Below are 12,884 nucleotides of genomic sequence, written 5' to 3'. Positions count from 1 at the left end.
AGTTCCAAGAATTCCAAGAACAAAAAGGCAACTTGCTCTTTGTAGTGCTGGCAGCTTCTTATCGTTTGAACCGAAAGGCAATTTGTTGATTGCACCTCTACAATGGCGAGCGTTACTTCCTTTTATTCCTTCTTGTTATGTTTTATTTTATTTATTATCATTTGCTCTCCCGTTCATGATTGAAAAGGTAGGCTGACGTTAACACAAGGACACGCTTGTGCAAGCTTCTTGGTTCTGTCTACTCACCAGCCGGTGGGTATATGACAGTAAGTTAGAGAAAGCCAAGATAAACAGCTGTTGATAGTCAACGTAGCTCCAAGGATTATTTCCCTTCTTGCATGGTGAATCTCAGCAACTTAACTGGTGCTCTGTTAAAATGTCTTCGAGGCCCGAATTGCACTGAGTTCTTAAGTTTGGTGAAGATAAAGTTATTTCATTTTCGGTGTTCTCTGTTCTACGGGATTTTTTTCAGCGACTCCGACGTTTAAAAAGGAACTGAAAGACGTTTCTGTAATGACGGACGAGGTACTGAAACTTGACGTTGAAGTTCAAGGAGCTCCGGCGCCTGACGTGAAATGGTAAGAAAACACGGATAACAGTGAGTTCACTAGTGTCGCTTATGAATGGAGAGGAACCATGTCTCGATGTTGAATTGCTTCCTTAATACGTTCCCGCTTCACCGCAGGTACAAAGATGGGCAAGCAGTAGTAGAGGATGACCGTGTCAAGATTACGCAGCCAGCGGAGGACAAGCATGTGCTTATCATTGAGCACACCAAGGTGGAGGATTCTGGCAATTACTCTTGCGTCATTAGCAACACAATGGGAACGCAAACAGGATTCTCAGCGGTTTCTGTGAACGGTATGTCTTGTTCACTCTACAAGTAGAAAGCCATTTTCCGTAAGCTCGACGCAAAAATAACGTGCCAACTAAAGCGCTACCTTTCATAATAATACGACGTGTGGCCGTGACCATTTCTTCGACTTTTCTATACATCTGTAATTCTTCAGGTCACAATATTTTACCACAATTTCTGTTGCATGAATTTGGTAACACAGCCTCTTTTGTTCTCGTCTTTTTCAGCACCACCAAAATTTCTGCAGAAACTGAAAGACTACGAGGCATCTGAAACTGAGAATGTGACGTTCCGTGTGAAGATCTCCGGAAATCCTAAGCCAAACGTGTGCTGGTGAATATTCACTTATATAGCATCATCCTATTATGCTGCTTTTATTGCAATGAGTTTAGTCACGGGAATGTAAACCATGCGTTGGAGCCTGTAAAGGCACCGGCCACTATTTCTCATGTAAAAAAATACTGAGAGGCAGCTCCACAAGAAAGATATAGTTCACATTCGGAGCAATGCGCACGATATTCCCGTGACATGAACATGTGAGTAACATTTAACCCCCTACAGTAATTCAGTAGTACAGGAGCAAAAAAAATGTCAATTCACACCACAAAATAAAGAAAAAAAGTTTGTTTTAGGTTTCTATAAATATAGAAGCCTGAAGACATTGTCGACAGCATAATACTGGCTCTTATATCAGAGGCCTTCTTCCAGGTTGACTGAGCTCATTTTGTATGCTAAGGGCCATCTCACTGTCCTGTCATTTTATGGGAACAAAAAGACGTTGAACGTTCTGACAATCACAGCACATATTTGTGGCGTTCGAATGAAACACACGTATCCGCAATGATAAGATCTCTATGCATGAGAACATCGTTGACCTAACGTAATACCCCAATCGCTGATTGGACATTTACCTCAGCACTAATTAACATCATTTTAAACACAACCATAAGGTGTATTGTGTGTCAATGTAAAGAGCGCTTTCCGTACTCAGGTAGCTCGCATGCTAGAATGGCTACTAAAAACAGGCGCCAGCCAACACCGACGGCTATGTATTAGCAGAGGCTGATATTACATTCATGATATTACAGTCAATAGAAAACTGTTTTATGGAAAAGAAGTAGGGGTGTCTGAACCGTAATATTTAAAACCGAATCGAATAGTGCCAGAAGCGAATCGAATCGAACATTGCATACTTTCGTATAGCATTCGAATAATCAGCAGCCATTTTCGTAATTGATGTACTGTTTCTGTCGTGAAATTGAACGCTATGAAGCATTGTTTACAAAAAAATTATGGCAGAAACCATCCTCGATGATTATCATGATTATCTAAGTCATTGCGACGCATTTCTCCTTTGGATATGGTGCAAAGCCCGAAACAAGGTCACGTCCTCCCGCCCGAAACGCTCACTCGAGGACCACCACATGCGCGGGGCGCGACACTCTGACGACGTACGATTGGAACCAGAGGCGGTCGCAGACGCTACACGCCACACCAAATTCGTGTTCGACAAAGTGCTTTTGAAAGTACGCTTCTGCGTCCCGCAAGTGGCCGTCCTCTTTTCGGCACCGCTTGGTTTTGGCGGCCTGCGTGTTCAGCGGCCGTCCCCTTGGCGTACCACTGTTCTTCGGCCGCACGTCGCTTTGCTTCGCGCTCCACGGACGCGCCTATCTCGTAGGCCCGTCGCTTCGCCTCCTGCCTCGCCGCTTCGTTACGCATCACATACCTTTGTAGTCGCTGCAGAGCCTTTGCAATATTAGATGCGAAGCAGCTTATGGCGGGGGCTTTGTCCGTCCCTCCTGCGGCGTCCCACACCCCCACAGCTCATGCGCGTCCCCTCCCCCTCTCTCTCCTCTCCTACGCTCCCCCCCTTTCTCCTCTAGGAATGCTCTACTGTACGGAGCGGCGCCCGCGTGCCACACCCCCACAGCGCATGCGCGTCCCCTCCTCCTCTCTCTCCTCTCCTACGCTACCCCCCTTTCTCTCCTCTAGGAATCCGGAGCGGCGCGCACGACAGGTGGTGCGACAGCTGCATACTCCGCTGGGGGTGCCACGGTAGTTCCGCGGTATGAAAATAACGGAGCAGCGCGCCTCATTCTCCTGTGCAGCGTCGCGATGAGCGCTCGGGTCGCTGCCGCGAAACCATCTCCCGCTCAAGCTAACCATCTCCCTGCTGCTTCGCATCCACACATGGTTCCCTTTTGCGGGAGATGGAGTAATTTTTTCTCTCCTCTTCCGCTTGATAATTTCGAGGGCCCATTGTTGTATCTTCAAGTAGAGGCCCACGCACAACATAGCGCAGCTAGTGCAACCAAGCCACGTCCATTTGTGGCGCGCACACCCATACCTGTCAGTGAATTAATGAGGCTCCAAGCCAGTAGTGGCATGGGAACGGGCGCGTGAGGCAAGAGGACCCGAGTCAAATAGCGGCCAGCGAGCGGGCGCAGGGGGGTGCGCGCGCAACGGCGACAAACTCTGTGACCTTTGACGGTCTCGCACTTGACCTTGGCTCCGACTAGGCAAAGAAATGCTTCGCATTTAAAATTACAAATGGAGCATTAGTAACAATTAACCTGTTTGATCGAATACATAGGACTATGCGGAGTGTGTGAATGATATATCTGTAAAGCCGGTCAAGTCGGGCTTCCTGAGCGGGGTAGCCGGTTCCACTGCGTAACTTCTCAAGTTTTATGCCTATTCTATGCCACCAGAGATAGAAATTTAGGTACTTTTGTTCCAATTTTATGTTTGATAGCGCACAGTTGACGTTTTATAATATTCAAAAAAATATTCGTATTTACCAATAGTGACTATTCGATTCGAAATCCGATTCGAAAAGGACATCGTTGGATTCGTTATTCGAAAGTTTAGAATATTCGCATACCTCTAGCAAAAAGCTTTGAGAATTCAGCCTAATTGGGACAAAATTCACCTGCTTTGTCAATAAGTAACCATGTTTGCACAAATAGAGCTAATGGCGCTTTGCTCAAGCAACTGCATTCATGTTCAGTGATCATTTCTTTGTGCATTTTCTACACCACAACCTTTCCACTCATTGTCTCTGGGCGCTCTTAATGCTTTAAATATATGCTTTTCTCTCCCCAGGAAAAAAGACGGTAAGCCCTTAAAACCAGATGGACACAGGTACCAGGTGCTGGAGGAAACGGAAAACGTCCACTGCCTGATCATCGATGACGTGCACAAAGAGGATGCAGCGCAGTACACTGTCGAAATCGCGAATGAGTACGGAGTTGTAAGTGACAGTGCAGCTCTGACAATCACATGTGAGGAACCCAACAATGCACTTCTCTAGCTCTTAAGACCATTTCCTATGTTTAAATACCTACCACGCCCGTCTACTTTCAGGCAAGCCGAAATTCAAGAAACCACTTTCTGACGTCGAATGCTGCGAAGGAGAGACAAACATAAAAATTACTGTGGAAGTAGAAGGTGCGCCCACGCCAAAGGTGAAATGGTAAGAGATTTGGCAACTTCCGTGTGTAACAGCTTATTCACTGGTTTATTATTATGCCGTATCTATGCGAGCGGAAAGCTGCGCTTGTCATATCCCCGGTTGTCTAGAAAATTGATCTCTAACAAACGGGTTAGATTCTCTTTCAATGATGCGCAACCGTGAGCAAAAGCGTGAGAGCTCAGTCCGGTTCATACTGCACTAGTGCTTTTTACTGATTGATTGATTGATTGATTGATTGATCTATGGGTTTTCGCGTCCTAAAGCATGAGCTATGAGAGACTTTGCAGTGAATCCCTTCTGGTCGATTTTAAACAGCTAGCGTTTTCAAACGTACACCGAAATCTCAATCAAATCCAGGAATTGGGGACATCAACAACCAGCACCCTTGCCTTCGGCGAGATGGAAGCACGTGCAGTTTTTAAGTGAAAGTTTCATTTTTAGCGAACTAATCAGAAAGGTCATCGTTCAAAAAATGTCCGAAGCAAATAGAATTTAGATGCCGAACCCCAAATCCCGCATGATCGGTACTGTTTCCCGCGGTCGAAAACCTGTCCCAAAAGCAGGGAGTATGAAGTTTGAAGTATGGAAGTCTATAAAGCCCCCAGATGTCGACGCATTCTTGCGCGGACAAAAGCGACTTGCGATGAAACTACAGTGTTGACTGAATTATTCCAGGGGTTTCACAAAGTTCGAAGACTCTTCTTTTCAGCTCATTGCGATAGCGTGTCTAGAAAAAGGCCACAACGTTGTTCCAAAAGTATCTTCGTAACGTAGTCATAACTTGAAGCGCTAAGTTATTCAAACGCAAGGTTGTCGCCATTGTGTATTTTTCGGCCGCGGCCTAGCCGTTCAGACGCAAAGCCCATACGCAGACTAAATGTTCCGACAGGGTAACGGTAACTCTATTGGTTTGATTCCGGCGCGCGTTGTTTTGATTTTTCACCGAGACCAAGCTAAGTGCAGTGTTTGACCCCACATTGTGCTCTAAATCACTGACCGTGTCACCGTGGCAATTTCGAATATTACAGCCAAGGTGTATATGGCTAGGTTCTGGCGGATCGCGTCCGCGGACAAAACGGCGCGTAGAACAACAAAGTGGGCCAATCCTGACGATAGTGCGGAAATGGTCCAATCTCAATGGCACATACCCCTGACATGTTGGCCGATCCTGGTGATAGTGCAGAAAGGGTCCAAGCTCAGTGTCACATACCCCTGTGGGTTCGGGGACCTGTAAAGCGCCCTTGAACTGCCCCTGTCACACGTGGGGCCCAAAGAGACAAAAACAGTGCGCCGGAGCGATGAACACTGTTGCCCAAACGCTATTCTATGATGATGCGTGCCGAAACTTCAGTGATAAAACGTAATAGTCAACCAATCAATAGCTGTGTCTCATTCTCTCTTGACATAGCCATTTCCATAGCGACGTCAACAGTTGCCCCTTGGACTCGGTATGGGTAAGACCCGTGTCTCTCGCTCTAAAGAGGAAGAGCGCGCCTTCAAGGAGCGCCGGCGCGCTCAACAGCGCGAATGGATGCGAAAGCGACGACAAGTCGAACGCGCAGCGGCCCAACGTGCTGCGACCGATGGTTCAAGGTGGTGTGAATCTAGTCGCCTGAATTCGCTTTCACTCGCACAACAGCGTACGGCGCGCGGCGATGCAACGAATTTATGTGTTTTGTCTTTTCAATCATTGAATCTAATCACCAAATTAAAAAATTAAATATAATTAAACAAAACCAACAGCTTCGCTGGTCTTCCATCTTCACATAGTGAAATGGCTCTGAATTTTTGATGCTAAAGCTCACGGTTTGCCACATTTTGTTAAAGCGGACAAGCTCCACTCTATTTCCTCGATTCCTCAGTATGCAATGGGCCTATGTCTACACTAACCTGACTGACGCCGCAGCAGCCGGGATCAAAACACAGTTTTTGTGCTCAGTGGCAGAACACCGCCACATTGTGCAGGGTTTAAAGTCGTTGCTATTACCCCAAGAATACACCATTTCATAACCGCTCTAGTATAGGCGATACTGTAATTCGGGATTTGAAGGGGGCAAGAAGGGTATGGTAAATTTATAAATGGTGTACCTCGTCGAGCTGTACTTCCAGAAGAAGCAGCAACTACGTCCTGCGATCCGTCTGAAATAGCTTTGTACTACGACAGAAACTCTGATTACGGGCCGTACCGACATAACAACGTCGCAGATTATCTTGCATTAAAAACGCAACTTTCTTCTCCAGCAACAACAAAGATGAAGCAATAAATTTTGGGTCTAGAACGAATATGTTACGCTCCACAAGCATCGGTGGCTTCTTGGAAGGATGCAATGAGCCACGTGTTTCCGGCGGCTGAATACGAATTTTGTCAGTGCAGGCCGTTTGTAGCGCCCACAATTGACAAGATCACAGCAAAAGGTTCATATTTTACTGCGTCGCGTAGTCGCTCTGGGCAATTCTTGCTAGCGGCTGACACCGGATGTGCACAAACACCTAACGAACTTCATCGTGACTTGTATTATTGCCATGGACTGTTTCTTACATTACTGCCATGGACTGTTTCTCCAGCGCCAGTACTAGCCGTAGTCACTAAGTATATACGACCATTGCTTCACAATATTCGCTATTAGACGTTGATTGTCACCATGGTCACACGCAAATCTGTGCTCCTTCTGTAACAATGTCGGTAATTACTAAAATATGTCATTTATTCTTCTAGGTCTCTCAATGACTCTATTATAGTCGAAGACGACTCCTTCAAGTTTCAATCTGTCGAGGAAAGTGGCAAGTACACCCTGGTGATCAAGGAAGCCAAAGCTGACATGACTGGCGAAATGGTTTGCGAGGCCGAAAATGTAAAGGGCAAGGTCAAGTGCTCTGGAAATTTCACTGTTAAATGTGAGCCAACATTAACATGCTGACCCAAATTCCTGTCTCTAATTGTTTCTCACACATGATCCGTCTGACTTGCGCAAGCCACGCGAATATTAGACATAACGATTGACTTCTTTCTTTGCAGCGAAACCAAAGATTGTGAAAGGATTAGATGATATCGACGTCGAGGTTGGACAATCGGCTACATTTAGCGTCAAGGTAGTAAACGCGAAGGACTCCAAGGTAAAATGGTAAGCATAGCCCATTCGAGACGCAATCGCCGATTGTGCATTACGTTTCTTCACGAGTACTGTATTGTGGGACATTGTGTAAAAACTGTCATCCTGGATCGAGTAGTGAGTAGCACAAAGTGACGTTCTAGCTGGAATGTGTTTATTTAAAGTCAAAAGCAATATAATCTATTCTATTTTGAGTCGTCATCACAGCTCATATTACTGAAACCGGCTCTGCAGTGACCAGATATGAGCTTTTGGGCGTGTTTGTGCAGTGGTTAATAACAAACACCATTTTTATACATTGAAAATGTGTATACGCAACGTCCATTCTACATATTTGTTTTGTTAACACGTTGTTATAAATGACGCTCCGCCTATAGTATTCGGTCTGGGATGTTTTTCTCTAAATAAAAGTAACGCGTATGCTAGCGCAAATTCATTGGGAATTTGCGTATTGTGAATAGATAGAGCACTGCAAGGGTTGTCTGACAAGCAAATAGGTAAAAAAAGTTAAGGTAAGGACGTAAAAACTTTCATGATGAGACCTGTAGCAGCCAGAAATGTTTGCTTAACAATGACTTGGTGCATACGGTCCGAAGGAAAGCCTAAGAAAACCGACTATTCACAATTTCGTTGCCTTAAGCAGTTCTAATTCATGGCTTTATTGTTTGATTAACAATGCCATCTATACAAACACTAGTTCATACGTAAGAAAGCGGAACAATTGGTGTTTGTTGCGTGTTGCGTGCACCCAACCAGCACCGCGAAGTGCACACGCTCAGAAGTGCACAAGCACACGCTCAGACAGCCTTCGAGAAAGGCGCTTTTTCCCAAATTTCAGTGGTGCTCTGCGCGTTATCTTTTCTGTAACGAGCAACGACAGGTAACGACTGAGGCAAAATTCACGTGCGCCAAACGCTGTTCTCAACAGCGGGCGATCGCATACATAGGTAGCGCAGAGATACATTTCGGCCGGCCCTTGCGTACCCTGCCGACCTTTGAAGCAGAGTACGTATTTCTAGCTTGCTTCTTCTCGCCGTACTGATGTGCATAATAATTTATTAACTAGGTTGAAGGACGACTGCGAAGTCACCATCGATAACAAGAACGTGTATGCAAAAGAAGAAGCGGACGCCACGTTCACATTGGTCATTAAATCTGTCACGACCGAAGATGCCGGAAAATACACATTCAAGATCAAAAATGAACTCGGTGAAGATTCGAGCACAGGACGCCTCAGTACACAAAGTATGTATAGCGCTTCTACCAACGGCGTTCGGTGTGCAATTTCAACCAAAGTTGCTAGCGTCGCTCATTAAACACGTCTCAATCTCCCGTTTACTCTAACATCTCAATCAACACGACTGTTCTACACGCTTGTGAGTCACTTCATGTCATTGGTAGCGTAAAAGGAATGGGAACCAACAAAACGCGTTGACGCCATTCCCCTTCACTTTACATTTTTATACCGCGTTTCTCGTTCCCCCTTTAAAGCAAGGTCCAAAGTGTTGTATCAGTGCACGTAAAAAGGAAACCGAATCGCTATTTTTTGCCAACATGGAGATTTCGTACTGTAAGTGCCGTCATCCAATATAACGCTTCCCCTTCCTTTATAGTTAAGGCTTCCCGTTTTCTAGCCTTTAATGTACCTTCTTTCTTAGCCCACATTTCATTAGGCACTTAGGTTATAAGTGCCCAAATAATAATAATGGTGTTTGTATAATGGGTTATGTATATTTTAAAATCCCAGCTGACGCTTCTGCGTATCTGTCATTGCAGAGAAGCCAGAATTCAAGAAGAAACTACAAGATCAAGAAATTTCAGAAGAAGAGGTGGCAGAGTTCACAGTGAAAGTCGTTGGCCAACCCAAGCCGAACGTAAAATGGTCAGTCTTTCTTTAGAAAGCCTTCTACATTGATTGGAAAACATGCGGAAGCAAAGTACTCCTTCTGATGCGCAATAATAGACGGCGTGCTATGTGATAATGTCTATAACGGTAATGAAGCTACCGGTAAAAGAAGAAAATCTTTGCTAAAATTGTGACACATGCTATTTTTTAACGTTGACTGCACGTGGTTCGAACCTTCCTTCCGTCATATTGTGAATACATAAACTTGCAAATTGTTCTCTACTACTTGTAGTAATGGTGCTTATTCTGGTAATTCTTAATGCACTATTTTAGTCTCATTGGGGTTTTTATTGTTTTTGTACTGATCATTTATTTCCTACTTCTGTCTGTACCCAATTGTTTGTTAAATCAGCAAGTTTTGCTAATCCTAGCGAAGCTTTTTCAGCTGACGAAGTCTTTTCCGTACCACCACCGAGTATTTCATTCTTTCCGCTTTGGATAAGTTTGCTAATAGTTTCTGCATTGGTGACAACTACGCGAAGACTAAATAATGACTACTGGCCGCGTCGCGTTAATTTTGTGCAAACTAAACGAACAAGGTGTGCATAAAACATAACGCAGAAAGAGTTAGCTAGCGAACCAAGCATTGACTCCTTTGGTCTTCTTACTTAAAGTCCGTGAACAGCGGCGAAAGTTGCACCGAGTGTTAATTCAAGGTTTTCACACTTCTGTAGGCTGCATGGAAAACGTGAGATCAAGGAAAATGACGTCTACGAGATCACATCTGACGGAGACACGTACACGCTCAAGGTGAAGAAGCCGAACAAGGAGCTCGCCGGAGAGTACACATGTGAAGCCGAGAACACATGCGGCAAAGAATCCTGCTCTGCGAGCCTCACTATTCACAGTAAGCGAACAACAGGTTCATGTTAGGCTTTGAATGCACTTAACTGCATAAACCAATAGTGTGGCCAAGTTCAAGCTACGCATTTGCATGCTCTCAGGAAGTAGAAAGTAAAGCTTCCACACTTGCATCGCGACGTATGTCAACTTCTGTAATTTTACGACCCCAAGTTTCTGTGGCTTACCTTCGTAAGTTGGGATCAATAGTGGCTACTGCAGCACGCAAAACGCCACCAATACTTGATCAGTCATACGCAGTTATTTTCCTTGCTTATGTAACACAATAGATGCACGAGGAGAGCTTCGCCAGGTTTTCGTGAAGAAAAACAAATAGAAAATTGTGCTATTGCGCATCAGTTTCGCGGAAATCTGCGAAGCAGACGAAGTTTCATAGACCGGAACAGTAATCATCACTGGCGCACCGACGGGGGGGTGAGTGAGTGTTGTAACCCCCCTGATGCCAAATAAACCTCCCCCCCGCGCATCCAGCCCCACCAGTCCAACGTGTACCTTCAGTACTCTGTTCAGATTCTCATTACAATTCAGGAGGTGGCTTGAGGTCGAATTTTCCTGATTAACAAAAACACTCTATCACTGTCTTGTATTTATTCATTCACTCCTAAATTTGAGTAGAACGCTGAAGAAATGAACGTCATCATTCTTTGTGTCATTATATTATTATAATAATATACACTGAAAGATAAGCATGGTAATATCATCAGCAATTTCGATGACATAGTAAAAGCAGCAGAAGAATTCTATACTGACCTGTACAGTAGCCAAAACAGCCAAGCTTCTTCCATTCGAAATAGTGATGAACCGGATACAGAAGCTCCTTCTATAACTAGCGATGAAGTTAGAAGGGCCTTGAAAGATATGACCAGGGAAAAAGCGCCTGGAGAAGATGGAATAACAGTAGATTTAATCAAAGATGGAGGGGATATCATGCTTGAAAAGCTTGCGGCCCTTTATACGCAATGCCTCACAACTTCAAGTGTACCAGAGAGCTGGAAGAACGCCAACATTATACTTATCCATAAGAAGGGAGACGTTAAAGAATTGAAGAATTACAGACCCATTAGCTTGCTTTCAGTATTGTATAAAATATTCACCAAGATAATTTCCAATAGAATCAGGACAACACTTGACTTCAGTCAACCAAGAGAACAAGCTGGCTTCAGGAAGGGGTGGTGGTGGTGGTGGTGGTGGTGGTGGTGGTGGTGGATTGTAGCAACAGGCGGGTTTAGCCTGGCGATCAAGGCCGGCAATTGCTCCGCCTGAGCGTCTCTTACAATATCGCTGAATGGTTTCACCATATGTCCATCAAACCAGTCTCTTTCAAGAATTCCATAAGGAGACGTGAAGTTTCTGTGCGGGCTATAACTGATCCCTCGGGAAATACAAGGTGTTGCAGGCACGCATGCGGAAGGTCCTCTTTTTGTAGATTCTCCAGGAGAGCGTCCCTTTCAACTTGGAATTGCTGGCATGACCACAGAAAGTGTTCAATATATCCTGTCTCATCACATGCCGTACAGTTCGGAGAACTGATTCGTCCCGTCTTAAATAACCAGGCCGGTGTACAAGCAGATCCTGTCCTGATTCGATATAAAAGTGATGCTTCCTCTCGATGAAATCTCTTGGTTACGCAGGGCATATGTGGTGGAACCCAAAGCGACCCAAAGTGATTTCGAATGTCCGATTTTTTCACTTGATTACTCTTTGGAGCCTTGATTTTGGGAGGATGGTAGAGCGCTGCGTAGGCAAGCGCATCAGCTTTTTCGTTGCCAGTAATACCAATGTGGGAGGGAATCCACTGAAACTTTACCGTGAAGCCTTTGTTCTTGAGTTCTTTCACAAGGGCTAGTGATTTGCGTGGGAACTTGGTGGATGGCAGACCGCGGTATAGTTGTTGTAACGCGGCCTTTGAGTCCGTAAGGACAACCACCTTCTGCGAAGGCAGAGACTTTAGTTTGCGCAGCGCAGAAGCTATTGCTACGCCTTCTACAACTGTCGACGAGGCCATACAGTCTAGACGGCCAGACCATGTATATCTCAGAGAGGGAATACAGAATGCAGCTGCACAGCGGTCTTCGTCTACTTTGACAGAGCCATCTGTGTATACTTGTAGGTGGTTCGGGTAAGTTGTGTGCAAATGTTGTAGGACTAATGACTTGGCTTCTGCAGATGGAATGCAGCTCTTTGACTGCAATCGTGGTATACTTAAGTCGCATGTGATGTCCTCGAATGTCCAGGGCGGTTCTATCTTTTCCCTCTGTCTCGAGCAGCGCAATCCTAAGACACGAAGTGTGTTCAGTGCTGCATAAAAATGTGACCGTGGCCTGTTACTTATACGTCTTAACAGGGCTTTCCCGGGCGTAGACTCACTCAATCGTAGTAACTGGATCATGAGACTCTGGGAAGCCTGAAGTCGCAGAGGGCGTGACTCAGCTTCGTAGAGCACTTTCTTGTTCGACGCTGGCTGAGGGACTCCAAGGCAAAGTCGAATACCTTTTCTGTGGATGGCTTCTAAGCGCTCGTATTGGCTATCTGAGGGTGACATCAGGGGTAGCTGGTACAGGATCCGACTGGTAACCAACGCAGTATGTAGCCGTAGCATCGATGTCGGGTGGTTGCCCCAGCGTATGCCAGCGACTCGCTTGAGCAAATGTAGCCTCTGTGACGATGACGCCACAA

General features: G+C 45.3%; 1 protein-coding gene across 1 annotated transcript in view; it reads left to right on the top strand.

Annotated features, from left to right (window-relative positions):
• The window catches only part of LOC119464051 (obscurin-like), a 201,139-nt gene that overhangs the window by 106,158 nt on the left and 82,097 nt on the right, over positions 1-12,884 (top strand). The window contains 10 exon segments of the mRNA XM_037724875.2: positions 473-578; positions 686-861; positions 1,084-1,189; positions 3,962-4,140; positions 4,223-4,331; positions 7,048-7,226; positions 7,348-7,453; positions 8,508-8,686; positions 9,218-9,323; positions 10,022-10,194. Of these exon segments, the coding sequence (XP_037580803.1) occupies positions 473-578; positions 686-861; positions 1,084-1,189; positions 3,962-4,140; positions 4,223-4,331; positions 7,048-7,226; positions 7,348-7,453; positions 8,508-8,686; positions 9,218-9,323; positions 10,022-10,194 (1,419 nt within the window).

This window comes from Dermacentor silvarum, chromosome 1 (genome assembly GCF_013339745.2).
Source record: "Dermacentor silvarum isolate Dsil-2018 chromosome 1, BIME_Dsil_1.4, whole genome shotgun sequence".
Classification (NCBI taxonomy): domain Eukaryota; kingdom Metazoa; phylum Arthropoda; class Arachnida; order Ixodida; family Ixodidae; genus Dermacentor; species Dermacentor silvarum.
Note: the sequence above shows the minus strand (reverse complement) of the source record. Positions and strands in the feature narration are given on the sequence as shown.